This window comes from Hemitrygon akajei, chromosome 6 (genome assembly GCF_048418815.1).
Source record: "Hemitrygon akajei chromosome 6, sHemAka1.3, whole genome shotgun sequence".
Classification (NCBI taxonomy): domain Eukaryota; kingdom Metazoa; phylum Chordata; class Chondrichthyes; order Myliobatiformes; family Dasyatidae; genus Hemitrygon; species Hemitrygon akajei.
The window spans coordinates 2561938-2589803 of NC_133129.1; the positions used below are offsets into that span (position 1 = coordinate 2561938).

General features: G+C 45.2%; 1 protein-coding gene across 1 annotated transcript in view; it reads left to right on the forward strand.

The window, feature by feature from the left end:
- Positions 1-2240: 2240 nt before the first annotated feature.
- Positions 2241-27866, forward strand: part of LOC140728815 (uncharacterized) — a 35154-nt gene continuing 9528 nt past the window's right edge. The window contains exons 1-3 of the mRNA XM_073047785.1: positions 2241-2852; positions 19432-19830; positions 26006-26398. Coding sequence (XP_072903886.1) covers positions 2795-2852; positions 19432-19830; positions 26006-26398 — 850 coding nt within the window. The 5' untranslated portion in view covers positions 2241-2794. The remainder of the gene's footprint in view (positions 2853-19431; positions 19831-26005; positions 26399-27866) is intronic.

Sequence of the window (27866 nt, forward strand, 5' to 3'; positions counted from 1 at the left end):
GAGATTGGGGTTGACAGGAAAATTAGATCAGCCATGATAAAATAGCAGAGAAGCTCCATTCGGGCCTCGGCTTCTGTGCTCACTGCAACGTTTCTCCCACCATATCTCCCGCGGGCATCTCTCCTATCTGTCAGAGACGGCTGGGTACCGTCCCGACAGGCTGTGTTGGTCAGGGCCCGACATGCATCAAAGGCAACTTTCAACAATTATATTAAAAATATATAAAATAAAGTTAGACAATAAACCACAGACATGGAATTTTTTTTCATAAATACCAGTATGTACTGTGTTTACAATGTAAACAACATAATAAGAAGTGGTTTAAAGTATTCACAGTGAAGTACAGAAGTTGAATGGTTGTTCAGATTAACTGTCTGAGGGAGAAACTTTTAAAGTTTTTATTTTAATAGCCCTACAGTACTTTCCCATAGGGAGCATTTGGAAAAAGCAGCTTGTTGGATGTGCAGTGTTGGTAATTATTTTTCCTGCCTGTTTCTTTATCCTGAGCATTCAGTGGCGGTAGACTGCAGGCAGTGACCTTTTCTACTGACCTGACAGCTTCCTGTTGGTTTTCTATATTGCGAGAGAAATTTGATTGATTCTTAAGTGATTTGAAGTCTGTAGAAACTTCTTAACGCCTATGAATTGTCTGGACTTACCCAAATTTGAATGTTAGGCGGCGAGCTGAACGTACATGGGAGGATAATGTTATTGTTGAGATTGGTTTTGACACACAAAAAATACCGCCTGGGCTCGGGGGAACTGGGGGAGAGGGCAGTGGTGGGAATCCACGCCGCTTGCCTTTCAGAAGCCAAGCTGGGGTCGCTGATGAGTGGGGTTTCCCCTCACTGGGGTTTCCCCATTCAGGCGCGCCCCGCCGCGTGTCTCATGCAGTGTTTGCCAAACTCGGGAGTCGCGACGCCAAACAAAAGCAATCAGGAAACCGGCAGATCGAGATTAGGAGTTCTTCTAACGGGGAATGTCATCAACTGCTGGAGGCGCAGAGTGTTGCCCACAAACAGTTCCCGACCTGGCGCCCTCGCGTTATGAGACACAGGCACGCTGCCATTGAACGCTTTTACATGCGCTCTGGAGAGCAATCTTCTCTTCAAAGTCTTTCAACTGAACGCCGCCAAACGAAACAACGTTCCTCCGAACCTATGCACACAACGTATAACTCGCACACAAAACAGATAAAGTAACCTTACCATAAATAAACAAATCTTAGGGTGTATAAAAGATACAAGTTAAAATGTACGCAGTATAACGTTACTGGCGCTTCACACGTGATGAGACCCGGGAGGTGGCAGGGAGTTTGGTGGTCTCACGGCCTGGGGGGGGAGAGGCTGTTTCCCATCCTAACAGGCCCCGCCCTAATGCGACGGTACCTCCCGCCTGATGTTGGGGAGTCAAAGAGATTGTGCTGGGTTTCATCTCGCCTCTGTAAATGCTGAACAGCTGGCAGTTTAGGCAACATCTGTGGAGGGAGAAACACCTCCCACTCCACAAAAAATCTCAGGGTTGGAATAATGACATATGCACTCCGATAATAAATTTACCATGAACTTTGAACACCTATTAATGTTTCCGGTTAGATAAGATGGACAGTAATAGTCTTGCCCCCAGCGTAAAAAAATCCCAAGACTAGATGGCGGGGGTTCATTGTTAGAGGGGTAACATTTAAAAGGAGCCCGCGGGACAACTTTTTGAGTTTCAGCTTTAAGAGGAAGTGGTTGAGGGGGTAAAATAGTATTATTTAAGAACCATTCCAATAAAGTACGTGGAGGGGATGAGCCTCGATATGGGCCGAACGCAGGAAATTGGGACCAGAGAACGCATACAAAGTACTAGAGACTCTTCCCCCGGCCCAAAACATCGACTGTTTATTCCCCCTCCATAGGCGCTGCCCGCCTTGTTGAGTTCCTCCAGCATTTTAAGGGCATAACTCTGGAGTTCCAGCATCTGCACAATCTCTTTTGTTTATAAATTGGGACCAGAAGGTGGTCGGCAAGGATTCGTTGGGCCGAAGCGTCTACATCCGTGCTGAATTCTGTTGAAGGGATCACTGGATTGGAGATTCCAAAAGGTTCCCTCCCATCAATCATCCCCACTGCCACCGCCGCTGGATTTTCCCTTCTTCAGACCCAGTGACCTCTGCAATTGTACAGAAAGCCTCATCCTCTGAGATTCACACTTTCTTCTGAATGCATTGTTTTTCCCCCCCGAAGGTTTCTCCCCTCGCTCCTCGTGGCAGGCAGAGTCGCACATGTTATCTAACCTGCTTCCTGTACTTAAGAAAAATTACCCTTGGAATTTCCAAGGAGGAAGACTGTATCGCACATTTTGTGGGGCGAGATTAACCCTCACAGAGGTAGGTTGCCCTTTGGTTTTGCTCTTCAGAATTCCTACACGCCGTGCAGGAGGAGCGCTGATCCTGGGAAAGACGGCTGGCAGAGGCGCCGCAGGTCCAGCCGGCCAGAGTTGCGTTTCATTTTAAGGAAGCGGGGAGAGTTGCAGAGGCCGGAAGAGTCTCGATCTCGGGTAGTGTTGGTGGGCGTAGAGTCCGGTTGATCAGGCAGTTCAGCGACGGAGCCGGTCGGATCAGTCCTGTGTAGAGGTGGGGCACGACGAGTCGTTCATCCTTCACCGGGAGTTAAGCGAGGGACTTTACACAACGCACAGGAAGCTGATAACGGCTTCACTTTCGGTTTTTGCTGAGATCAGAGAGGGGAAGAAACCGCCCCGCCAAGTCGCCGAGTCTCCGGGATTGCGCGCCTGAGTCCACGGAGTGAGGATGACCTCCTCTTCCCTCCTGCTCTCCCTAATACTCCTGACGGCGGTGGTCGTCTCAGGTAGGTCCCTTACCCCGCTCTCTCTCTCTCAGGCTCATGGTCGGTAACTAGGTAAAACATGGATACCAGGAAGTAAGATCGCTCTCGCTCTCCCTCTCGCTCTCCCTCCCCATCTCTCCCCCTCTCCCTCTCCCCCCCCCTCCAAACCTCTGCCCCTCCGTCCCCTCTCTCTCCCCAACCCCCCACCTCCGTTTTAATTCCCGTCGTATCTTTCCACATAGAACTTAAGGGACCTGTGAAGGCCACACACCACATAGAACGAGCATAGAACGATATTTGTAGTAAACACAAGGTGGTGATTGTGGGAGATTTTAATTTTCCACACATAGATTGGGAAGCTCATTCTGTAAAAGGGCTGGATGGTTTAGAGTTTGTGAAATGTGTGCAGGATAGTTTTTTACAACAATACATAGAAGTACCGACTAGAGATGGGGCAGTGCTGGATCTCCTGTTAGGGAATGCGATAGGTCCAGCTGACAGATGTATGTGTTGGGGAGCACTTCGGGTCCAGTGATCACAATAGCATTAGCTTCAATATAATTATGGAGAAGGACAGGACTGGACCTAGAGTTGAGATTTTTGATTGGAGAAAGGCTAACTTTGAGGAATTGCGAAGGGATTTAGAGAGAGTGGATTGGGTCAAGTTGTTTTATGGGAAGGATGTAATAGAGAAATGGAGGTCATTTAAGGGTAAAATTATGAGGATACAGAATCTTTATGTTCCTGTTAGGTTGAAAGGAAAGGTTAAAGGTTTGAAAGCGCCAAGGTTTTCAAGGGATATTAGAAACTTGGTTCAGAAAAAGAGGGATGTCTACAATAGATATAGGCAGCATGGAGTAAAGGAATTGCTCGAGGAATATAAAGAATGTAAAAGGAATTGCTCGAGGAATATAAAGAATGTAAAAGGAATCTTAAGAAAGAGATTAGAAAAGCTAAAAGAAGATACGAGTTTGGTTTGGCAAATAAGGTGGAAGTAAATCTGAAAGGTTTCTACAGTTATATTAAAAGCAAGAGGATAGTGAGGGATAAAATTGGTCCCTTAGAGAATCAGGGTGGTCAGCTATGTGTGGAGCCGAGGGAGATGAGAGAGATTTTGAACGATTTCTTCTCTTCGGTATTCACTAAGGAGAAGGATATTGAATTGTGTAAGGTGTGGGAAACAAGTAAGGAAGTTATGGGACCTATGACAATTAAAGAGGTGGAAGTACTGGCACTTTTAAGAAATTTAAAAGTGGATAAATCTCCGGATCCTGACAGGATATTCCCCAGGACCTTGAGGGAAGTTTGTGTAGAGATAGCAGGAGCTCTGACGGAGATCTTTCAAATGTCATTAGAAACGGGGATTGTGCCGGAGGATTGGCGTATTGCTCATGTGGTTCCATTGTTTAAAAAAGGTTCTAGAAGTAAGCCTAGCAATTATAGACCTGTCAGTTTGACATCAGTGGTGGGTAAATTAATGGAGAGTATTCTTAGAGATAGTATTTATAATTATCTGGATAGACAGGATCTGATTAGGAGTAGCCAGCATGGATTTGTGCGTGGAAGGTCATGTTTGACAAACCTTATTGAATTTTTTGAAGTAGTTACGAGGAATGTTGACGAGGGTAAGGCAGTGGATGTAGTCTATATGGACTTCAGCAAGGCCTTTGACAAAGTTCCACATGGAAGGTTAGTTAAGAAGGTTCAGTCGTTAGGTATTAATGCTGGAGTAATAAAATGGATTCAACAGTGGCTAGATGGGAGATGCCAGAGAGTAGTGGTGGATAATTGTTTATCGGGATGGAGGTCGGTGACTAGCAGGGTGCCTCAGGGATCTGTTTTGGGCCCAATGTTGTTTGTAATATACATAAATGATCTGGATGATGGGGTGGTAAATTGGATTAGTAAGTATGCCGATGATACTAAGGTAGGAGGTGTTGTGGATAATGAGGTGGGTTTTCAAAGCTTGCAGGGAGATTTATGCCAGTTAGAAGAATGGGCTGAACGTTGGCAGATGGAGTTTAATGCTGAGAAGTGTGAGGTTCTACATTTTGGCAGGAATAATCCAAATAGAACATACAGGGTAAATGGTAGGGCATTGAGGAATGCAGTGGAACAGAGAGATCTAGGAATAACAGTGCATAGTTCCCTGAAGGTGGAATCTCATGTGGATAGGGTGGTGAAGAAAGCTTTTGGTATGCTGGCCTTTATAAATCAGAGCATTGAGTACAGAAGTTGGGATGTAATGTTAAAATTGTACAAGGCATTGGTAAGGCCAAATTTGGAATATTGTGTACAGTTCTGGTCACCGAATTATAGGAAAGATATCAATAAATTAGAGAGAGTGCAGAGACGATTTACTAGGATGTTACCTGGGTTTCAGCACTTAAGTTACAGAGAAAGGTTGAACAAGTTAGGTCTCTATTCATTGGAGCGTAGAAGGTTGAGGGGGGATTTGATCGAGGTATTTAAAATTTTGAGAGGGATAGATAGAGTTGACGTGAATAGGCTGTTTCCATTGAGAGTAGGGGAGATTCAAACGAGAGGACATGATTTGAGAGTTAGGGGGCAAAAGTTTAAGGGAAACACGAGGGGGTATTTCTTTACTCAGAGAGTGATAGCTGTGTGGAATGAGCTTCCTGTAGAAGTAGTAGAGGCCAGTTCAGTTGTGTCATTTAAGGTAAAATTGGATAGGTATATGGACAGGAAAGGAGTGGAGGGTTATGGGCTGAGTGCGGGTAGGTGGGACTAGGTGAGATTAAGAGTTCGGCATGGACTAGGAGGACCGGAATGGCCTGTTTCCGTGCTGTGATTGTTATATGGTTATAAAGGTTACCCTTTCATGTCCATAGTGTGTGCCATGTGGTTACCATGGTTTCCCATCCTTGCAGTGAGAGACGGAGTGATAAAATATATATCCCCGGGGCAACAGGGGTGGGATCAAAAATTGGTTCAAATTAAAACCGTGAGTTCAGAGTTGTAGAATTCTAAATCTCTCTGTGTCTCTGCTGAAACACAGAGCAGAAAGCAGCACAACACTGACAGGCCACTCGTCTTACAGTGTTGTGCTGATCCCATTGACAATTTATATTAGGAGACATTATGAAAGGTTTAGGCCCGAAAGTCAACTGATTGTGTGTGTGTGTGTGTGTGTTGCTCAGGATTTCCAGCATCTGCAGAATCTCTGGTTATATACTAAATGTCCCTCATATCCCTCCAACCCCTCTTCATATTCATGGGTCTGTCTAAGAACTTTTTAAACTCCACCAAGCAGCCTGCTTCCATTATTACCACAGCAACCAATCCAGGCTAGTAAAGTGGGATATAATTTTAAGGTGATTGGAGGAAAGTATGGGGGGGGGAGGAAACGGATGTCAAAGGTAAGTTTTTTACACAGAGTGTGGGTGCATGAAGCAGATAAGTTCAGGACATTTAAGAGACTTTTAAATAAGCACATGGATGATAGATAAATGGAGGGTTATGTAGGAGGAAAGGTTTAGAATGATCTGGGAATGGGTTAAAAGGTGGACACAACACTGTTCTATGTTCAACAAAGGCATACAAGATGCTGGAGGAACTCAGCAGGCCAGGCAGCATCACTGGGAAAGAGTCCAGTCAACGTTTCAGGCCGAGAGCCTTCATCAGGACTGGAAGAAAAGATGAGGGGCCAGATTAAGAAAGTGGGGGGAGGGGAGAAAGAACCACTAGGTGATGGGTGAAGTAAAGAGCTGGGAAGTAAATTGGTGAAAGAGATGCGGGGCTGGAGAAGGGTGAGTGTGCTAGGAGAGGACAGAAAGCCATGGAAGAATAAAGGGGGGAGGAGCACCAGAGGGAGATAATAGGTGGGTAAGGAGATAGGTGAGAGAGGGAACTGGGAATGGTGTAGGGGGGAAGTTTGAGAAATTGATGTTCACTTATGCCATCAGGTTGGAGGCTACCCAGACGGAATATAAGTTATTGCTCCTCCAGCCTGGGTATGGCCTCATCACAACAGCAGACTGACATGTCGGAATGGGAATGGGAAGTGGAATTAAAATGGGTGGCCACTGGGAGATCCACTTTTTCTGGCAGAGAGAACAAAGGCTCTCAGCAAAGCAGTCTCCCAATCTGTGTTGGGTCTTCCGGACCGCACCAGGAGCACCGGACACAGTAGATGGCGCCAAAAGACTCACAGATGAAATGTTACCTCACCTGGAAGGACTGTTTGGGGCCCTGAATGGTAGTGAGGGAGGAGGTATAAGGGCAGGTGTAGCACTTGTTCCACTTGCAAGGATAAGTGCCAGGAGGGAGATCAGTGGGGAGGGATTTGCACTGGGTGAAAATCCAGCAGAAAGTAGCGGGAGAGAAAGGAGTGCTTGGTGGAGGGATCCTGCTGGAGATGACGGACGTTATGGAGAACTATGTGTTGAATGCAGTGACAGATGGGGTGGTAGGTGAAGACAAGAGGGACCCTATCACGTGGCATGGTGGGAGGATAGGATGAGGGCAGATGTGCACAAAATGGAAGAGATGCGGTTGAGGGCAGCATCGATGCTGGAGAAAGGGAAGCTTCTTTCTTTGAAGAAGGTGGACATCCCCTTAGTTCTGGAATGAAAAGCCTCATCCTGAGTGCAGATATGGAGGAATTCAGAGAAGGGGATGGCATTTTTTACAAGTAACAGGGTGGGAAGAGGTATAGTCCAGGTAGCTGTGGGAGTCAGTGGATTTGTAATAGACATCAATAGATAAGCTGTCTCCAGAGATAGAGACAGAAAGATTGAGAAAGGGAAGGGAGGTGTCAGAAATGGACTGGGTAAATTTGAGGTAAGGGTGAAAGTTGAAGGCAAAGTTAATAAAGTCAACAAGCTTGGCATGGGTGCAGGAATCAGCACTAACGCAGTCGTCAAAGTAGCTTAGGAAAATTTGGGGAGTAATAGCAGTTTAGGCTTTGAATATAGCTTGATCCACATAACAGACAAAATAGCAGGCATAGTGGGACCCGTGGTTACACCTTTTGTTCGAAGGAAGTGGGAGTAGCTGAAGGAAAAAATAGGAGTCAGGACAAGTTCTGACAAATGGAGGAGAGTGGTGGGGCAGAACTGGTTGGGTCTGGTGTCTAGAAAGTAATGGAAAGCTTTGAGGTCTTCCTGGTGGGGAATGGGGATGTATTAGGACTGGACATCCATAGTAAAAATAAGATGATGGGGGGTCCAGGGAACCTGAAATCATTGAAAAGATCAAGAGTGTGTGAAGTGTCATGGATGTAGGTAGGAGGGGACTGAGTTGGGGTATGTAGATATTAGCTCGGGGGGAAGGAACAACCAAAAACAATGGGTCTACCTCTACAGCTGTGTGTGTGTTGGGGCCATCTACTACTGTATCTGCTGCTCCTGGTGTGGCCTCCTGTATTTCAGTGCGACCTGATACAGATTGGGAGATTGCTTCACCAGGCACCTGTGCTCCGACAGCCAGAAAAAGCGGGATTTCCAAGTGGCCACCCATTTTAATTCCATTTCCCATTCCCATTCTGTCACGTCAGTCCATGGTCCCCTTTATTATCTTGATGAGGCCACACAGGTTGGAGAAACGACACATTATAGTCTGTCTGGGTAGCCACCAATCTGATGGAATGAACATCGATTTCTTGAACTTTCTGTAAAGCTCCCCCCCCACCTTCGCCATTGTGCATTCCTATTTCCCTCCCTCACCTTATCCCCTTACCTGCCCATCACCTCCCTCTGGTGCTCCTCCACCTTTTCTTTCTTCCATGGCCTTCTGTCCTCTCCTAACAGCTTCCCCCTTTTCCAGCCCCATATCTCTTCCACCAATTTACTTCCCAGCTCTTGGCTTCACCTGTTTCACCTATCACCTTGTGGGTCTTCCTCTCTTCCCCCCCCCACCCCACTTTCTTACTCTGACTGCTCATCTTTTAGACCATAAGACACAGGAGCCGAATCAGGCTATTCAGCCCATCTAGTCTGCTCCGTCATTCCATCATGGCTGATCCCAGATCCCACTCAACTCCATACACATGCCTTCTCGCCATAACCTTTGATGCCCTGACAAATCAGGAAACTATCAACTTTTGCCTTAAATATACCCACAGTCTTGGCCTCCACAGCTGTTCATGACAGAGCATTCTACAGATTCACTACTCTCTGGCTAGAAAATTCCTCCTTACCTCAGTTCTAAAGGATCGCCCAACAATTTTGAGCCTGTGCCCTCTAGTTCTAATCAAGACTGTATCAACACCTGCCATAAATATACCCAATGACTTGGCCTCCACAGCGCCCGTGACAATGAAGTCCACAGTTTCACCACTCTGTCTAAAGAACTTCGTCTTCATCACCATTCTAAAGGTACATCTCTATATTCTGAGGATGTCTCCTCTAATCTTCGACTCCCCCACCAGAGGAGACGTCCTCTCCACATCAACCTTATCTAGCACTTTCAATATTCATTTGGTTTCAATGAGCTCCTTCTGCATTCTTCTAAGTTCCAATGAGTACAGGCCCAAAGCTGAAAAACACTCTACACATATTAAAATATGAAGGGTCTCGACCGGAAACGTTGACTGCTCCTTTCAACGGATGCTGCCCAGCCTGCTGAGTTAATTCAGCATCTGCAGTGCACTTTGTGTTTACTACATATATTAACCCCTTTATTCCCAGAATCATCTTCATGAGCCTCCAATGACAACACATCCTTTTTGAGATATGGGGCCCAAAACTGTTGACAATACTCCAAGTGCAGCCTGACCCGTGTCTTATAAAGGCTCAGCATTATCTCCTTGCTTTTATATTTTATTCCCCTTGAAATAAATGCCAACATTGCATTTGCCTTCTTTACCACAGACTCACCTGTAAATTAACCTTCTGGGAGTCTTGCATGAGGACTCCTAAGTCCCTTTGCACCTCTGAATTTTCTCCCCATTTAGATAATAGTCTGCACATTTGTTCTCAATGCTGTATTTCATCTGCTACTTTTTTGCCCATTCTTCCAATTTGTCCAGGTCCTTCTGTAATTGCATGGCTTCCTCAGCACCATCTACCCCTCCACCTATTTTTGTATCATCTGCAAACTTTGCCACAAAGCCATCAATTTTATCATCTAAATCACTGACAAACAGTGTGACATGTAGCAGTCCCAAAACTGACCCCTGAGGAACATCACTAGTCACTGTCAGCCAACCAGAAAAGGCCCTCTTTATTCCCACCTGCTGTTCCTACCTGTCAGCCATTCCTCTATCCATGTCAGTATCTTTCCTGTAATGCTAGGATTTCATCTCATTAAGTAGTCTCATGTGTGGCACCTTATCAAATGCCTTCTGAAAATCTAGGTAAATGGCATTCGCAGTCTCTCCTTTGTCCATCCTGCTTGTTACTTTCTCAAAGAACTCTAACAGATTTGTCAGGCAAGATTTCCCTTGACAGAAGCCATGCTGACTTTGACTTATTTTATCATTAGTCTCCAAGTACCTTGAAACCTCTTCCTTAATAATAGACTCCAACACATTCCTAACCACTGAGGTTCAGCTAACTGGCCTATAATTTCCTTTCTTTTGTCTTCATCCCTTCTTAAAGAGTGGAGTGAGATTTACAGTTTTCCAGTCCTCTGGAACCATGACAGAATCAAGTGATTCTTGAAAGATCATGACCAATGCATCTGTTATCTCTTCAGCAACCTCTCTCAGGACTCTAGGATGTAGTCTATGTGGTCCAGCTCACTTATCCACCTTTAGACCTTTCAGTTTGCCTAGCACTTTTTCCTTTGTAATAGCAATGACACTTGCTCCTGCTCCCTGACATTCACAGACCTAGTGTCTTCCACAGTGAAGACTGATGCAAAGTACAAATTAAGTTCATCTGCCATTTCTTTATCCCCATTACTACCTCACCAACATCATTATCCAGTCCAATACCAACTCTCACCTCCCTTTTACTCTCTATATAACTGCAAAAACATTTGGGTATCCTGCTTTATATTATTGGCTAGTTTCCCTTCATATTTCATCTTTTGCTTTTTTTTGAATTTTAAAAACTTCCCAATCATCCAACTTCCCACACTTCTGCTACATTATATGCCCTTTCCTTGGCTTTTATGCAGGCCTCAACTTCCCTTGTCAGCCACGGTTGCCTGCCCTGCCATTGAGAACTTCTTCCTCTGTGGGACATATCTGTCCTGCACCTTGTGAACTGTTCCCAGAAACTTTAGTCACCTCTGCTTATCTCTGCTGTCATCCCTGCCAGTATTCCCGTCCAATCCACCTGGGCAAGCTCCTCTCTGTGCCTGTCATTCCCTTTATTCCATTGCAATACTGATACATCTGACTTGGCTTCTCCCTCTCAAACTGCAGTATGAATTCAATCATATTTAATCATTGCCTCCCAAGTGTTTCTTTACCTTAAATTCCCTCATAAAATCCAGGTTATCACACAACACCCAGTCTCAGATAGCCTTCCCTGAGTAGGCTCGAGCACAAGCTGTTGTAAAAAAGCCATCTCATAGACAGATTCCCCCTCTCGCGGTCTGACATCAACCTGATCCCCCATTACAATTGTGACTTTACCCTTATTGCCCTTTCCAGTGCCATTTGCAATCTCAACCCCACATTTTGGCTACTATTTGGAGGCTTATATATGATTCCCATAATTTTTTTTACCCTTGCACCCACAAGATTCGACATTCTCTGACCCTATGTAACCTCTTTCTAAAGATGTAATTCCATCTCTTACCAACGGAGCCTAGGCCTTTCTGCCTGTCCTTTCGATACAAAGTATATCCTTTTAAATTAAACTCCCAACTATGGCCTTCTTTCAGCCACGACTCAGTGAAGCCCACAACGTCATACTGACCAATCTGTAATTGCAGCACGAGTTCATCCACCTTATTCCGAATGCTGCCTACATTTAAATACAGCACCTTCGGTCCTGCTTTCTTCGCCCTTTTGAATTTTTAACCGTGGTGCAATTTTACTTTATTGTCACCAAACAAATGATACTAGAGTGTACAATCATCACAGTAATATTTGTTTCTGCACTTCGCGCTCCCTAAAGTACAAATCGAAGTAAATATAATAAAAATTCAGATTATAAATCGTAATTAGAAAATAGAAAATCTGCATTTGTACCCCAGCAATGGCTTGTGCCTTCCATTACAGATTACATCACCTACTTGTGAACCTGCAGGCTCATCCTCAGCTCTGTCATCCTGGTTCCCAGTCTTCTGTCATAATAGCTTAAACCACTACCGATATTGTTCCCCCTCAGATTCAAATGCAACCTATCCCTTTTGTAAAGGTCACACCTGTCCCAGAAGAGGTCCCAATGATCCAGAAATCTGAATCCCTGCCCCTTGCTCCAATTCTTCAGCCACGCATTTATCGGCCACCTCATTCTATTCCAGTCCTCACTGTTGCATGGCACAGGAAGTAATACTGAGATTACTGCCCTTCTCAGCTTCCTTCCTAACTCCCTGTAGTCTGTTTTCAGGATCTCCTCCCTTTTCCTCCGTATGTCATTGGTACCAATATGTACCATGACTTCTGGCTGCTCACTCTCCCTTTTCAGGATATTGTGGACATGTTCAGAAACATCACGAACCCTGGCACCAGGGAGGCAAACTACCATTCGTGTTTCTTTTTTGCGTCCACAGAGTCGCCTGTTTGTCCCCTAACTATATAGCCCCCTATCACTGCTGCCATCCTCTTCCGTTCCCTACCCATCTGAGCCACAGGGCCAGGCTCAGTGCCAGTGGCACAGCCACTGTTTCTTCCCCCAGGTAGGTCCCCCCACCACAGTACTCAAAATGGAGTACGTATTGTTGAGGGGAGGCCACAGGGGTGCTCTCCACTACATGACATTTTCCCTTCCCTCTCTTGATAGTCACCATGTATCTATCTCCTGTAGCCTTCGGGTGACTATCTCCCTGTAACTCCTGTCTATCATCCCCTTATTTTCCCTAACAAGCCGAAGGTCATCGAATTGCAGCTCCAGTTCCTTAACATTGGCCCTAAAGAGCTGCATCTCCATACACTTAGCACAGATGTGGCCATCAGGGAGGCTGGAAATCCCACGTCTGACACCCAGAACAAGACACTGACCCTGCAGACATACCCCCTATTCTTTCAAGAATTAAATAAGAAAAAGAAATAAACTTACCTCACCTTCGCCTGTTCTTGCCAAAGCCTAACCACTCTGACTCAGAACACTTCTATGATGGGCACTCCACTAGGCGGTATCTCTCTTTTATGGGGACTGGGTTTTTCAAGCTCTGCTCCAGACCTGCGCAGAAATGCTTTTACTGTGTTCCAGTCCTGATGAAGGGTCTCGGCCTGAAATATCGGCTCTACTCTTTTCCATAGATGCTGCCTGGCCTGCTGAGTTTCTCCAGCATTGTGTGTGTGTTGCTCAGATTTCCAGCATCTGCAGATTTTCTCTTGTTTGTGACTGTTCTATGTTCAGTGTGTGAGGGGCATTGGTACGACGGATGTGAAGGGGTGCGTCACTCCACGGGCAGCCCCAGTCTGGGTGTAGAACTACAAAAGACTGCTCTCAAACACATCCTCGGAGTATGACGGAAAGCTTGGGGAAAGTCTCCAAGTTCCCAGCAATCTCTTATTTTATTGCACTGTGACCTTGATCATGACCTTCTATGGTCCTTGTTTACTGGAGACTAGATTGTAGGATGCAATGCTCAGGCTTGCATCAGAGGCATTGGTCAGACTAAACTTGGGGTATTGTGAGCAGTTTTGGGCCCCTTATCTAAGAAAGGATGTGCTGACATTGGAGAGGGTCCAGAGGAGGTTCATGAGAATGATCTCAGGAATAAAAGGGTTACACATGAGGTGCGTTTGATGGCTCTGGGCCTGTACTCAACTGGAGTTTAGAAGGGTGGGGGGGTCTCATTGAAACTTATCAAATATTGAAAGGGCTATTTAGAGTGAACATGGAGGGGATATTTTCCATAGTGGGGGAGTCGAGGACCAGAGAGCACATCTGATAGAAAGGTATTCTTTTAGAACAGATATGAGGAGGAATTTCTTTAGATGGAGGGTGGTGAATCTGTGGAGTTCATTGCCACAGATGGATGTGGAAGCCAAGTCACTGGGTATCTTTAAAGTGGAGGATGATAAATTCTTGATGAGTAAGGGTGTCAAAGGTTACAAGAAGACAAGAGAATGGTGTTGAGAGTATGAAGTACAAAGTAAATTTATTATCGAAGTGTGTATATGTTACCCTATACATCCCTGAGATTTGTTTCTTGTGGACATGTACAGTAAATCCAGGAACACAATAGAATCAATGAAAGACCACACCCAACAGGACAGGCAAACAACCAAGAAAGTACAACAAACTGTGCAAATATAAAGCAGAAAAAAGTAATAATAAATAAATAAGCAGCAAATAATAGGGTTAGGGTTAGGATGCAGAGTTCCTGAAAGTGCGTCCATAGTTTGTGGGAACAGTTCAGTGATGGGTTGAGTAAAGTTGAGTGAAGTTATTCTCTGTGGTTCAGGAGCCTGATGGTTGAGGGGGTAATAACTGCTCCTGAACCTGGTGGTGTGGGTCCTCAGCTCCTGTACCTCCTTCCTGGTGACAGCAGCAAAACGAGAGCATGGATCTGGGTGGTGGGGGGAGGGGGGGGGGTCCGTGATGATAGAAGGCTGCGACATCATACTGTGATGTTCTTAATGGTGGGGAGGGCTTTACCCGTGATGGACTGGCTGATCCACTACTTTGTGTAGGGTTTTCCACTCAAGGGCATTGGTGTTTCCTTGCCAGGCTGTGATGCAGCCAGTCAATATACACTCCAATATACATCTTTGGAAGGGTAATACATCAGCTATGATGGAATATTGGCGCAGACTTGATGGGCTGAATGGCTGAATTCTGTTGCTATGTCTTATGGCCCCGGCTGGTGGGGAGAAGCTAGGATCAGGGGTCAAATAATGAGAACGGAAACATTGGCCAGGCCGTGGAGTTAGAATAAACCGGAAGTCACTTGTGGTTTTCCTAACTGGGCCGTTTCAGCAACAGGGTGCACTGAGGAGCAGGAAAGAAAGTGTGTTAGAGGGAGAGCAGTGGGGGAAATCCTTTCCTCAAGAGAAAAGCTGTGAGTGAGAGAGAGAGAGAAAGAGAGACTAACAAGAGCAGTGGGGGAAATCCTTTCCTCAAGAGAAAGGGAGGGAGGGAGGGAGGGAGAGAGGGAGAGAGAGAGAGAGAGAGAGAGAGAGAGAGAGAGAGAGAGAGAGAGAGAGAGAGAGAGAGAGAGAGACTGACTGACTAACAAGAGCAGTGGGGGAAATCCTTTCCTCAAGAGCAAAGCTGAGAGAGAGAGAGGGAGGGAGGGAGGGAGAGAGAGACACACACACACACACTGACTAACAAGAGCAGTGGGGGAAATCCTTTCCTCAAGAGAAAAGCTTTCCGAGTGATTTCAGTTTCCTGGAACGCCGCAGTGTAGCTGGGAGTTTGTGGGAGTTTCCTGGCCAGTTCACCTCTTGTGATTAACAACCCGCACAACACGTTGAATAAAGCACGAGCTATCAGTCACAGGAACTCAGTCCAACTTCCCCGCGACTCAGCCTCTTGGCATATAAAGTCCATGACTCTCAGAAAGATACAGTAAAGAAATGGGCTACAGTACTTTGCCCGGACTGACTACAATGCCTGCCTGCTCTAAACCTGAGTGCCTGCATTAGGGCCACGACCCTCTACTCCACCCCTACCCATTGCACTTGCTCTGTAACTTCCACACTTTATTAAAGCCATACAGACGAGAGCAGGGAAACAGACCATTCGGCCCGAAACACCCGTGCTCAACATTTCAGCAACGCCTCTTCCCTTTGGCATCAGATTTCTGAAAGGACCATGAACCCACGTGCACTACCTCACTATTTTTTCCCGTTTTTTGTTCTTTTTGGCATTGCTTACTAAATTAAATTTTTAATATATTTTATTCAGATTTTTAGTTTCTGTTTATTTTTATGTATTGAAATGTAGAACAACAAGTTTCACGACATCTACCGGTGATATTAAACACTGATTATGATTTGTTCATCCCAAATGCGATGCCCTGAGAGCTCGTCCCATCTGCCTGCGTTTAGCCCCGATTTCTCTAAACCTCTCCTACCCATGTACTTATCTGGATAGCTTTCAAATTTTGCATGTGTGTCCACCTCAACCACTATTTCTGACAACTCATTCCAAATACACACCAGCTTTTGTGTGAAGAAACTACCCTCATGTTCCTTTTAAAGTTCTTGCCTCTGATCTTAAACCTGTTCTGTCGTGTTCTTAGCAGCCCCTCCCTGGGAAAAAGACTATCTGCTTTCACCCTGTCTATGCCCCTCATGATCTTATGTACCTCTGTCAGGTCACCCCCTCAATCTTCTACATTCCAGGAAATAAAGTCCTAGTCTATGGAACTTCTTGTAAGTCAGACCTTCGATTCCAGGTGACATCCTGAGAAACCTTTTATGTGCTCTTTCTAGTTTAATATCGTCCTTCCTGTACAAAGTAAAAGGGATCTAGTACTTTCCTGGTGTATAGGACAAATAAACTCGTCTCAGGCTTCTAGCCTGGTACAAGTATCGACCTTTTAATGGCAAACCCTGCCATCTTCATCCCTGGTGGCAGAGTTTGTCATCGAAACTTCGGTTATAATTGATACCTGTACCCAGCTAGAAGGCTGAGAAGTTTATTCGCCTGCACAAAGTACTCCGAGAGGTCTCACCGATGTTTTATATATAGAACATAGAAATTTACAGCACTTTACAGGCCCTTCAGCCCACAATGCTGTGCTGACCTTGTAACCTACTCTACAGACTGCCTAGAATTTCCCTAGCACATAACCCTCTATTTTTATAAGCTCCAGTTACCTATCTAAGAGGCTCTTAAAAGACCTTATTGTACCCACTTCCACCACTGCCACCTGCAGTGCATTCCACACACCCACCACTCTCTGCATGAAAAACTTACCCCTGACATCCCCTCGATACCTAATTCCAAGCACCTTAAAATTATGCCCCTTTGTGTTAACCACTCTCGGCCCTGGGAGAAAACCTCTGGCTATCCACATGATCAATGCCCCTCATCATCTCATACACCTCTATCAGGTCACCTCTCATCCTCTGTCGATTCAAGGAGAAAAGGCCAAATACATTCAACCTATTGTCATGAGGTACGAACTCCAATCCAGGCGACATCCTTGTAAATCTCCTCTGCACTCTTTATAGTATCCACATCCTTCCTGTAGTGAGGTGGCCAGAACTGAGCACAGTACTCCATGTGGGTTTTAACTAAGTTCTTTTTAGTTGTAACATTACCTCACAGCTCTTGAACTCAATCCCATGGTTAATGAGGGCCAACACACCACGTGCCTTCTTAACAATACAGTCAACCTGCGCAGCAGCTTTGATTGTCCTATTGACATGGACTCCAAGATCTCTCAGATCCTCCACACTGCTAAGAGTCTTGCCATTTATATTCTGTCTTCAAATTGGATCTACCAAAATGAACCACTTGACACTTATTTAGGTTGAACTCCATCTGCCACTTCTCAGCCCAGTTCTGCATCCTATCGATGTCCCACTGTAACCTCTGACAACCCTCCCGACTATCCACAACACTCTGAACATCAGTGTCATCAAATATCCATAACGTAACTTCCCAACTCCGAAACTCCGAGCTAGTCTGCTCTCTATTTTCCCTTTTGTACTTGTGTATGAAATGATCTCTGTGGATCGCACGCAAACAAAAGACTATATTTTGACTATATCTTAGGACATGTGATAATAATAAACCAATCAATTTACTCCTCCAAATATATATATATATATATATCTCATCCAAAGTGTTATAATTGTATCAGCCTCAACCTCTTCCTCTGGGCATCACAATAGTAGACCTAGTGCACTACTTCACAGTTCAGGCGACCAGGATTCAATCTTGACCTCTGGTGCTGCCTGTGTGGAATTTCTAAGGCATTGGTCAGACAGCACTTGGAATATTGTGAGCAGTTTTGGGCCCTGATCTAAGAAAGCATGTGCTGGCCTTGGAGGAGGTCCAGAGGAGGTTCACAAGAATAATCCTGGGAATGAAAGGGTTAACATATGAGGACTATTTGATATTTCCGGTTCTGTACTCACTACAGTTTTGAAGAATGAGGGGTGGGGGAGGGAAATCTTGTTGAAATCTATTGAACATTGAAAGGCCTAGATTGAGTGGACATGGAGAAAGTGTTTTCCAATAGTGGGAGGGTCTAGGATCAAAGGGCACTGCCTCAGAATAGAAGGGTGTCCCTTTAGTACAGAAATGAGGAGGAACATCTTTAGACAAAGGGTGGTGAATCTGTGGAATTCATTGCCACAGGCAGCTCTGGGAGGCCACGTCATTGCTTATATTTAAAGTGGAGTTTGATAGGTTCTTGATAAGTAAGTACATCAAAAGTTATGACGAGAAGGCAGGACAATAAATCAGCTCAGATGGAATGGTGGAGAAGGCTTGAGCTAAATGGCGTTATTTTATTCTATGTCTTATGGTCTTTCCCCTGGAAGTTCCCATTTCCCAAAGACGTGCAGATTGATTAGTTAATTGGCCACTACAAATTGCCTCTAGTCTGTGTAGTGTGTAGGTGGACTGTAGAATCCTGGGGGGAGTTCATGGAAAACCAGGGTGGGGGTGGGGTTTGGTAGAATCAAATGGAATCAGTGGAAAAAGGCAATTGATGGTGGGTGTGCACTCAGGGTCTGTTCTCATGCTGTATGCCCATATTTTATCTCAACTCTGCATTCAGGAATTGGTCCCAGCTTCACTGAAAAAAAAAACCTGCAGATGCTGAAAACCTGAAATAAAATCAAACATGTGGATGGAGTACAGGGAGGAGAGGCTGGTCTGTGTGTTGGACCGGGCTGTGTTCACAACTGCCTGCAATGTCCTGTGCTCTTGGACAAAAGAGTCGCCAGAACCTTTACAGGCCATTGAGATGTGTTCTGACCAGCCACATCACCGTCTGGTACAGGAATTGCAGGACATCTGACCTCAAGTCCCTACACAGGATTGTGAGGACAGCTGAGAGGATCATTGGGGTCTGTCTTACACCCATCTGAGATGTTTATCTGGAGCACTGTGCCCTTAGCGTCATCAATGGTCTCTCCCTTCCGTCCAACAATCTCTTTGAACCCCCCCCCCCGCCAACCATCAGCAGGAGGTACTGTTGTGTTAGGGCAAGGACCGTCAGGATAGAAAACAGCTTCTTCCCTCGGTCATAAGACTACTGAACTCCCTGCCATCATCCAGATCTCATCACGTAGGAAGCACCAACAGCATTATACTGTTCATTTTTTAACTTGTGTCATAAATGCTTATTAATTCTTAATTTATCTGTGGTGATATTACTTTGTGTTGTGTGTGTGAGTTATATGTACTGCGTTGTGCACCTTGGTCAGGAGGAACATTGTTTCACCTGGCAGTGAACAGCTAAATGGCATGAACTTGAACTTGAGTTTGATTTGTTTATCATGTACTGTAGTTCTGTTGTTTGTGTTCTTCTTGCATTGTGACACTGTTGATTGTCCAAGATGAGATGTCCTTTATGCTCAGACTCTTTATCCCTACAGGGGAATCACCCTCCGTGTTTGTTGAGGTCCCGAGCAGAGTGAACGGTACTGTCGGACGTTCGGTGATTTTGCCCTGCACTTTGAAGTCTCCCTACACCGAGTACACGACCGTTGAGATTGTCATCACCTGGAAGATCAAGGTGTTTTACAGAGGGCCAGTATTGTTCAACGTGACTAACAGGAGCAACGGCAGCAAGGAGTTTGAGAATGAAGTCCACACAAATATCAAAGGCCGGTACAAACTGGCTGGGGACCCGAGAAAGGGGAATGCCGCCCTGGAGCTGCAGAATGCTACACTGGATGACAGTGATCAATACTTCTGCCGTGTGGAAATCAATCGACAGGGCCTGCACACCTTCAAGGCCGAGTCCAACCCTGGGATCACACTGGAAATATTGGGTAAATATCATAGAATAGGGGAGAAGTTGGATAGATTCATTCTCATTTATATTCTCTCCCCTCCCCCTCTCCCCCTCAACCCCCAGCTCTCTCTCTCTCCCCACCCCCTCTCTCTCCCCCTGTCCTCCCTCTGTCCTCTTTCTCTTTTCCCCCTCCCTCTCGCCTCTCCTATATCTAAGAAAGGATGTGCTGGCATGGATAAAGAATAATCCTGGGAACAAAAGGGTTAACAGATGAGTGTTTGATGGCTCTGGGCCTCTACTTACTGGAGTTTATAAGACGATTGGGGGAGTGGGGAGGGCATCAATGAAACCTAATATTGCAAGGTCTAGAAAGAAAAAGAATTATGAGAGGATGTTTCATATAATGTGGAAGTCTAGGACCAGGAATGTGCTTCAGAACAGAGGGAGATCCCTTTAGAACAGAGATGAAGAGGAATTTATTTTAGTGAATCTGAAATTCATTGCTACAGATCACTGTGGAGGCCAAGTTACTGGGCATATTTAAAGTGAAATGTGATAGACTGTTGGTTAGTCAGGGCATCAAAAGTTAAGGAAGAAGGCAGAAGAATGAGTTTGAAAGGGATAATAAATCAACCATGATGAAATGGCGGAGCAGACTCGACGGGCCGAATGGTCTAATTGTGCATCTGTGTTGCATGGTCTTATGGACAAAAGGTAAAATCTCGTCCTCCTACCATGATCTCTGAGCCCTGGCTTCCACCAGGACTCCCCCCTGCCTCTTGTTTCCGGTTGTGTGAGTGGTATGCGTCCGAAGGACTCGTTCGATACCATTCAGCTTCCAAGTCAGTACAAAGATCGACTGCTTCTCCCACCGTGAGATGCTTCCATCATCTGCATCAGCCACCATGCCTGCCTCACTCCAGGCTCGATCATTCCGTACTGCTCATCCTCCAGCCCCCATCAACACAGCACTTACAGCCCCGAGACAGTCATCCAACAACGGAAGCTCAAGCATAACCCAACATCCGTGGAACTTAAATTCGGTTATTTCGGTAAATCTTCAAAAAAATCCAATTATGACCAAGAAACAAATCAATTGTCCTAAAAAAAAATCCAATCTGGATTGTTTCAGGGGAACCTGAGGGGGAACTCCTTCACTCAGAAGGCGGTGAGAGTGTGGGTGGATGAGGGTTTAATTTCAACATTTAAGAGAAGTTTGGATAGGTGCGTGGATGGGAGGGGTGTGGAGGGCTGTGGTCCGTTTGTAAGTCACTGCGACTAAGCAGGATAACAGTTTGGTAAGAACTAGATGGGCTGAAAGGCCTGTTTCTGTGGGGTAGTACTCAATGACTATGACTAATATCCTACAGGGAAGGAAGTCTTCTATCCATTCGCAGTCTTGACTTCACATGACTGACTTGTGGTTGCCTTCTAAATCAGTGCAGCAAACTACTCCATATCAAGAAAATATAACAATTAATAGTCATGGGGCACAGAAACAGACTCTTTGGCCCATCTTGACCATGCCAGCCCAGTTTTCTACCTTGTTCCATCTACCTACACCCAGACCATATCAACCCGTTTCTCTCCCATCCATGTACTGTACCTCTTCAAATTTCTCTAGCATGTTACAATTGAACTTAGATCTACCACTTCCACTGGCAGCTCGTCCACCCCCTGAGTGAAGAGGTTCCACCTCAGATTCTGCTTAACTATTTCATCTTTCACCTCAAACCTATAACGTCTAGTTCTAGTCTGACCTAACATAACAGGAAAAGGCCTGCAAGCATTCACCCTATCGATACCCTTCATAATCTTCTGTACCTCTATGAGATCTCTCCTTGTTCTCCTGTGCTGCAGGGAATAAAGTCCTAACCTATTCAACCATTCCCTATAACTCAGGTCCTCAAGAGCCGGCAACATCCTCACAAATATTCTCTGCACTCTTCCTAATGCCTAGTAGATTCCCTACACTCTTATCAGCAGAGGTCATGTGGCTGGCCTCCTCCTGATACCGTATCCAGTCGGTGAGAGTGGATAGGGTGTGTCTGTGTCTGTGTGCATGCGGAGGGGTGGTATGGGGCTCCAGTGGTCCTGGCCCCAACTTGTGGGATCCCCCATTCTCTCTGCGTGAGAACTCTTGCCTGAGGGGTGTGTCGAAGCCGAGGTTTCCAGTACTGGGAAACCAAGCAGCCAATGTGTCACTGAGTCACACAGCACAGAGACCGGCCCTCCAGCCCAACCAGTCTGTGCTGACTATCTCATCCCATTTGTCTGAATTTAACCCGTGTCTCTCTAAACCTTTCCTATCCATGTATTTGTACAAGTATCTTTTAAATGTTGTTAATGTAACCACCTTGGCAGCTCATTCTACATACTGACCACCATCCTGGTGAACAAGATGTCCTTCAGGTTCCTATTAGATCTCTTCCCTTTCACCTTAAACTAATGCCCTGTAGTTCTTGATTCCCCAGTGCTGAGGGCAGAGAAAAAGAAACTGTGTGCATTCACCCTATCTTTTGTACATGGAAAGTTTTGTGAAATATTATACAATTATTGAATGATAGTTGGACTCTTGACCTTGTGGTTTGCCTGCACTGCACTTTCTCTGTAACTGTGACACTTTATTTGTTTACCTTGTTCGACCTCAATGCACTGATGATCTGTATGGACGGTATGCAAACTAAAGTTTTCACTGTACCTTGGTACAGGTCAGCACGGTAACATAGGGTTAGCATAACATTATTACAGCACCAGCGAACACCGATTGAAGTTTACCAGTTTAGAAATGAGTCATTGAGTAGATTATGTTTTTCTTAAGTGATGAGGAATAGGTGCTGCCCTGGAAACTGGGGAGAACCAAGTCCTCATCCACTCTGTCAGTTCAAGTCTATTGTCACTTGATTGTACATATGTACAATCAAACGAAAGAACATTGCTTTGGACATGGTGTTCCCACAATACATATATCACACACAGCACATAAAACAAAATACTACCACAAATAAGTTAATAAAATAGAATTGAAAATGCATGTAGTGCACAGCACAGGTAAACAGTAAATAGCTCGCGGTCCTCGTGATGAGGCCTTAGTGGTGACAGGGTATTCATTAGTGTCATAGCTAAAGGGAAGCAGCTGTTACCCACTCTGGTAGTGCTAGTCCTGATGCTCCCGTACTTCCCGCCTGATGATAGTGGGTCAAAGAGATTGTAGGATGGGTGGTAGGGACCCTCAACGATACTTTGGGCCTTTGGTGTTCCACGCTCCCGGCGTTAGTTGAATGCAGTATCTGCAAAAGTGTCAGCTTCTGATGAGCTCATTTCATCCTTCCTTTCCCTCCATTGTCCACTTTGCTGCTGAGATCCCCATCCTCCTTCCCTTTCTGCCATGGTCACTCTCCTCTTCTATCAGATTCCTTCCTCTCCAGCCCTTTACCTTTTCCATCTATCCTCTCCCAGCCTCTCACTTCATCATGCCCTCCCCCACCCACCTACCTTCCCCTCTCCTGGTCTCACCTATCCCCTGATGGCTTGTACTTCTTCCCCTCCCTCCACAGTCTTATTCTTCCCCCTTCCGTTCCAATCCTGATAAACGGTCTCGGCCTGAAACATCGACTGTTTCTTCCATTCAGTAGATGTTGCTTGACCTCTTGAGTTCCTCCATCATTTTGTGTCTGTTGCCTCTGATTTCCAGCATCTGCAGAGTAGTACAGAAAACAACGCAATAGTTATCATACACGTAATAAGCTGATCTCTGCAATGCCGGATATCTGACAATGTTTCATGCAACCTTTTCTCTTTCTCCCCCCTCACCCTGTCTCTCCCTCTCTCCCTCTCCATTTTTGTCCCTGTCTCCAACTCCTGCCACTATCCCTAGTTGTGACTCAACTTAAGAGAACATTCCCCTCTTGCACAAAGAAGATCCCTTCTCTAACATCAGTCTTCCCCAAAACGTAGTGGTACTGGTCTCCACCGTCTTTTCTCTTACAACCTTCAGTCTAGACACATAACTAAGAAAAGCAGAGACAACGGGTCTGTAAGTATTTTATGTATTTAAATATTACAAAGTCCTTCATATCCCTCCCACCTACATACTTATCCAAACTTCACTTAGATGTTAAAATCAAAAGTACATCCACTGGCCACATGTTCCACACTCTACCCTCTGAGTGAAGAAGTTACCTGCATGTTCCCCTTAAATATCTCACCTTTCACTTTTAACCTTTAGTTTTAGTCCCATCCAACCTCAGTTGCATTTACCTGTTTGACTTCTCCCTATCTATACCCCTCATAATCTTGTATATTTCTATTCAATCTCAAAGTCCCAACCTATTTAACCTTTCCCTATAACTCAGACCCTCAAGTCATGGCAATATTATTTTAATTTCCTTCGTACTCTTTAAATCTTATAGATATCCATCAGTGTAATGATGCAACAAGGCTCACGGCAGTGAACATGCATATTGTGAACCAATTCAACGGGGTTATAATTTCACAACTACTTTTACCCTACATCAGGGTAATCCATGTTTACCCTAAACCATGGTAGATCCTACAAAGTGAACGGTAGGGCACTGAGGAGTGTGGTAGAACAAGGAGATCTGGGAGTACAGGTCCACAATTCATTGAAAGTGGTGAATTTCATGGGTAGATAGGGTTGTAAAGAAAGCTTTTGGCACATAGGCCTTCATAAATCAATGTATTGAGTACAGGAGTTGGGATGTTATGTTGAAGTTGTACAAGACATAGTTGAGGCCTTATTTGGAGTATTGTGTGCAGTTTTGGTTACCTGCCTACAGGAAAGATGTAAATAAGGTTCTAAGAGTACAGAGAAAATTTACAAGGATGTTGTTAGGTCTGGAGGACCCGAGTGGACCTGAGTTATAATAGGTTAGGATTTTATTCCTTGCAATGTAGAAGATTGAGAGGCGATTTGATAGAGGTGCACAGAATTATGAGGGCTAGGGTAGATGCCTTTTCTACTGAGCTTGGGGGGGTGCTACAGCCCAAGGTCATGCGAAGGTGAAGGGTGAGAAGTTTAAGGGAAACAAGAGGGGAAATTTCTTCCACTCAGAGGGTGATGTGAGCGTGGAATGAGCTGCCAGCACAAGTGGTGCATGCGAGCTCAATTTCAGCGTTTAAGAGATGTTTAGGTAGGTATGTGGATGGTATGGTTATGGAGTGTGATAGTCCCAGTCCAGGTCAATGGTTTCAGTATGGACTAAATGGGCCGGATGACCTGTTTCTGTGCTGTAGTCTATAACACTATCACTATTTTTAAGTAAATTCAGTTTAAAGAGTAACACTATTTTAGCACATAAAAATAGATGCAATCCAATTTTTATACCCCTGTATTAGATTCATAAAATTAAATATTCAAGATTCAAGACTGTTTTAGGTCATAGATGCTGCCTGGCCTGCTGAGTTCCTCCAGCATTTTGTGTGTGTTGCTCAGATTTCCAGCATCTGCAGATTTTCTCATTTCTGTTTTATGTCATTTCCTGTTCACAAGTGTAAAGGGGAACATAATAATCATCCCTCCGGATCTGATGCAGCACAATAAAATAAAGAACACGATAAATATAAATACATAGGACAGATTATATACATAGATGTATTGTATGTCCATAAAGTTACGCTAGGCACTGGAATGCCTGGACATAAGGTGACTCTGACAGGAGATGATAAAGTATGGTGGTGGGTTAGTGGGTGAAGATGTTAATCAGCCTTACTGCTTGGGGAAAGTAACTTATTTTTGAATCTGGTGGTTCTGGAGTGGATGCTATGTAACCTCCTCCCTGATGGGAGTGGGATAGACAGTCCATGAGCAGGGTGGGTGGGATCCTTCATGATGTTACTGGCCCTTCTCCTGCTGCACCTTTCTGTATACACGTCCTTGATAAGCAGGTAGGATGGTGCCAGTGATGTGTTACGTACAGTTTTGATCTAACCATTGTCGAGCCTCCCTGTCTGCCGTGGTGCAGTTTCTGTACCATGTGGTGATGCAGCATGTTAGGATGCCCTCTACTGCCCATCTTTAGAATGACGCGAGTATGGATGTGCACAGTTTAGCTCTCCACAGCAGCCCCAGAAAGCAGAGGCACATTAGTACAACAGTTCTACAGAAATTGTTAAGTAAACAATGATTTAAATATTTTATGTAGTTAAATATTAAACTGTCCTCCATTAACCCTGTGTCCATCCTTTCTCAGGTGCCCCAGTCATCCTCCGTGTTTTTGTTAACGTCATCAATGCCACCTATTCTACTATAGAATGTCTGGCAGAGGGGCAACCCTCCCCAAACATCATTTGGATCGACCCCCACAACAAGAGGCTTCCAGTGAACAGCAGCGACACTCCCGTCACACCAGGACCGGGAAAGTATCAGACCCTGGGAGAGCTACATCACCCAAAGCTGGGGGGAAATTACACCTGCCTGGTGGTAAACGACCAAGGAAACACCATGCAGTCCGTCTATCTGCCCAAAATGGTGGAGAGCCAACACCGGCCACAGTGGCTCATTTACATAATCGGAATTCTGGTTGGAAGTGTCATCGTGGTAATCGTGCTTGTTATTGGCTTAGTGCTGCTGAGGAGGAGGAGCGGTGAGTTACTTTTTGCGGGGGGGCAGGGATCGGAGCTGACAACGTCACCAGGGTCAGGTCACACTGGGTTTATTTCAAAGATAAACTTTAGATGGTGAATATGGTTTAGAAAGAAGAGTTGGTTCAAGTTCAAGTTTATTGTCATTCAACAATGCATATGTATACAGCCAAAGAAAACAATGTTCCTCAGGGACCAAGGTGCAAAACACAGTCCACACAGTCAGACACAGCATATAGAATAATATTAACAGATAATTTTAAAATTCATAGTTGATATAAAGTGCATTTACAACATATAGTTAAGTATACAGCTGTATTACTGTTACTGGCACTGTGATAAATGTGTACTGGGTGGCAACAGAACGTTCAGAAGTCTCACAACCTGTTACCCAGCTTAACGATACTTGTTCCTACCTGCCTGATGGTAGATCAAAGAGCCTGTTAAACAGATGGGAGGGCTCCCTGACAATGCTGAGGGTTCTGTGAATGCACGCTTCTGGATGGGGAAGGGGCAGGGAAGAGAGGATCCAGGTTACAGGAGTAATTGAAGTCAAGGTGAAGGAGTGAAGAGGAAGAAGTAGAAGGGAGAGACTGGGGTGGCCGGGGGGTGGGGATGTGTGGAGGGATGATGGACAAAGTGAAGACTAGGAGAAAGGAACCTAGGTGTGGGAAATGGGATGGAGATTCCCAGGTGGAATCTGATAAATTGGAAATGGCTGGGAATAGGCAATGGGGTTGGGGAATTTGTGTTGGATGAATGGGAGTGTGGTGATAGTGCATGAATTGACCATAAGACTATAAGATATGGGAGCAGAATTAGACCATTTGGCCCATCAAGCCTGCTTTGTCATTTCATCTTGGCTGATCCAATTCCTTCTCAGTCCCAATATCCTACCTTCTCTCTGTATCCCTACACGCCCTGACTAATCAAGAACCTATCAACCTCCCAATATACCCAGTGACTTGGCCTCCACAGCCGTCTGTGACAACGAATTCCACAGATTCACCACCCTCTAACCAAGGAAATCGGAGGGAGGAAATAAGTCACGTGGTCATTGGGAAATAGGAGACCCAGAGAGGAAAGAGGGGGAGAGAGGATGAAGAGTGGTGGAGAGAGTTGAGGAGCAAGGGGAAAACACACTAGAAACAGAAGAGTCAGTGTCAATAGACAATAGACAATAGGTGCAGAAGTAGACCATTCAGCCCTTCGAGCCTGCACCGCCATTCTGAGATCATGGCTGATCATCTACTATCAATACCCGGTTCCTGCCTTGTCCCCAAATCCCTTGATTCCCCTATCCATAAGATACCTATCTAGCTCCTTCTTGAAAGCATCCAGAGAATTGGCCTCCACTGCCTTCTGAGGCAGTGCATTCCAGACCCCCACACCTCTCTGGGAGAAGAAGTTTTTCCTTAACTCTGTCCTAAATGACCTACCCCTTATTCTCAAACCATGCCCTCTGGTACT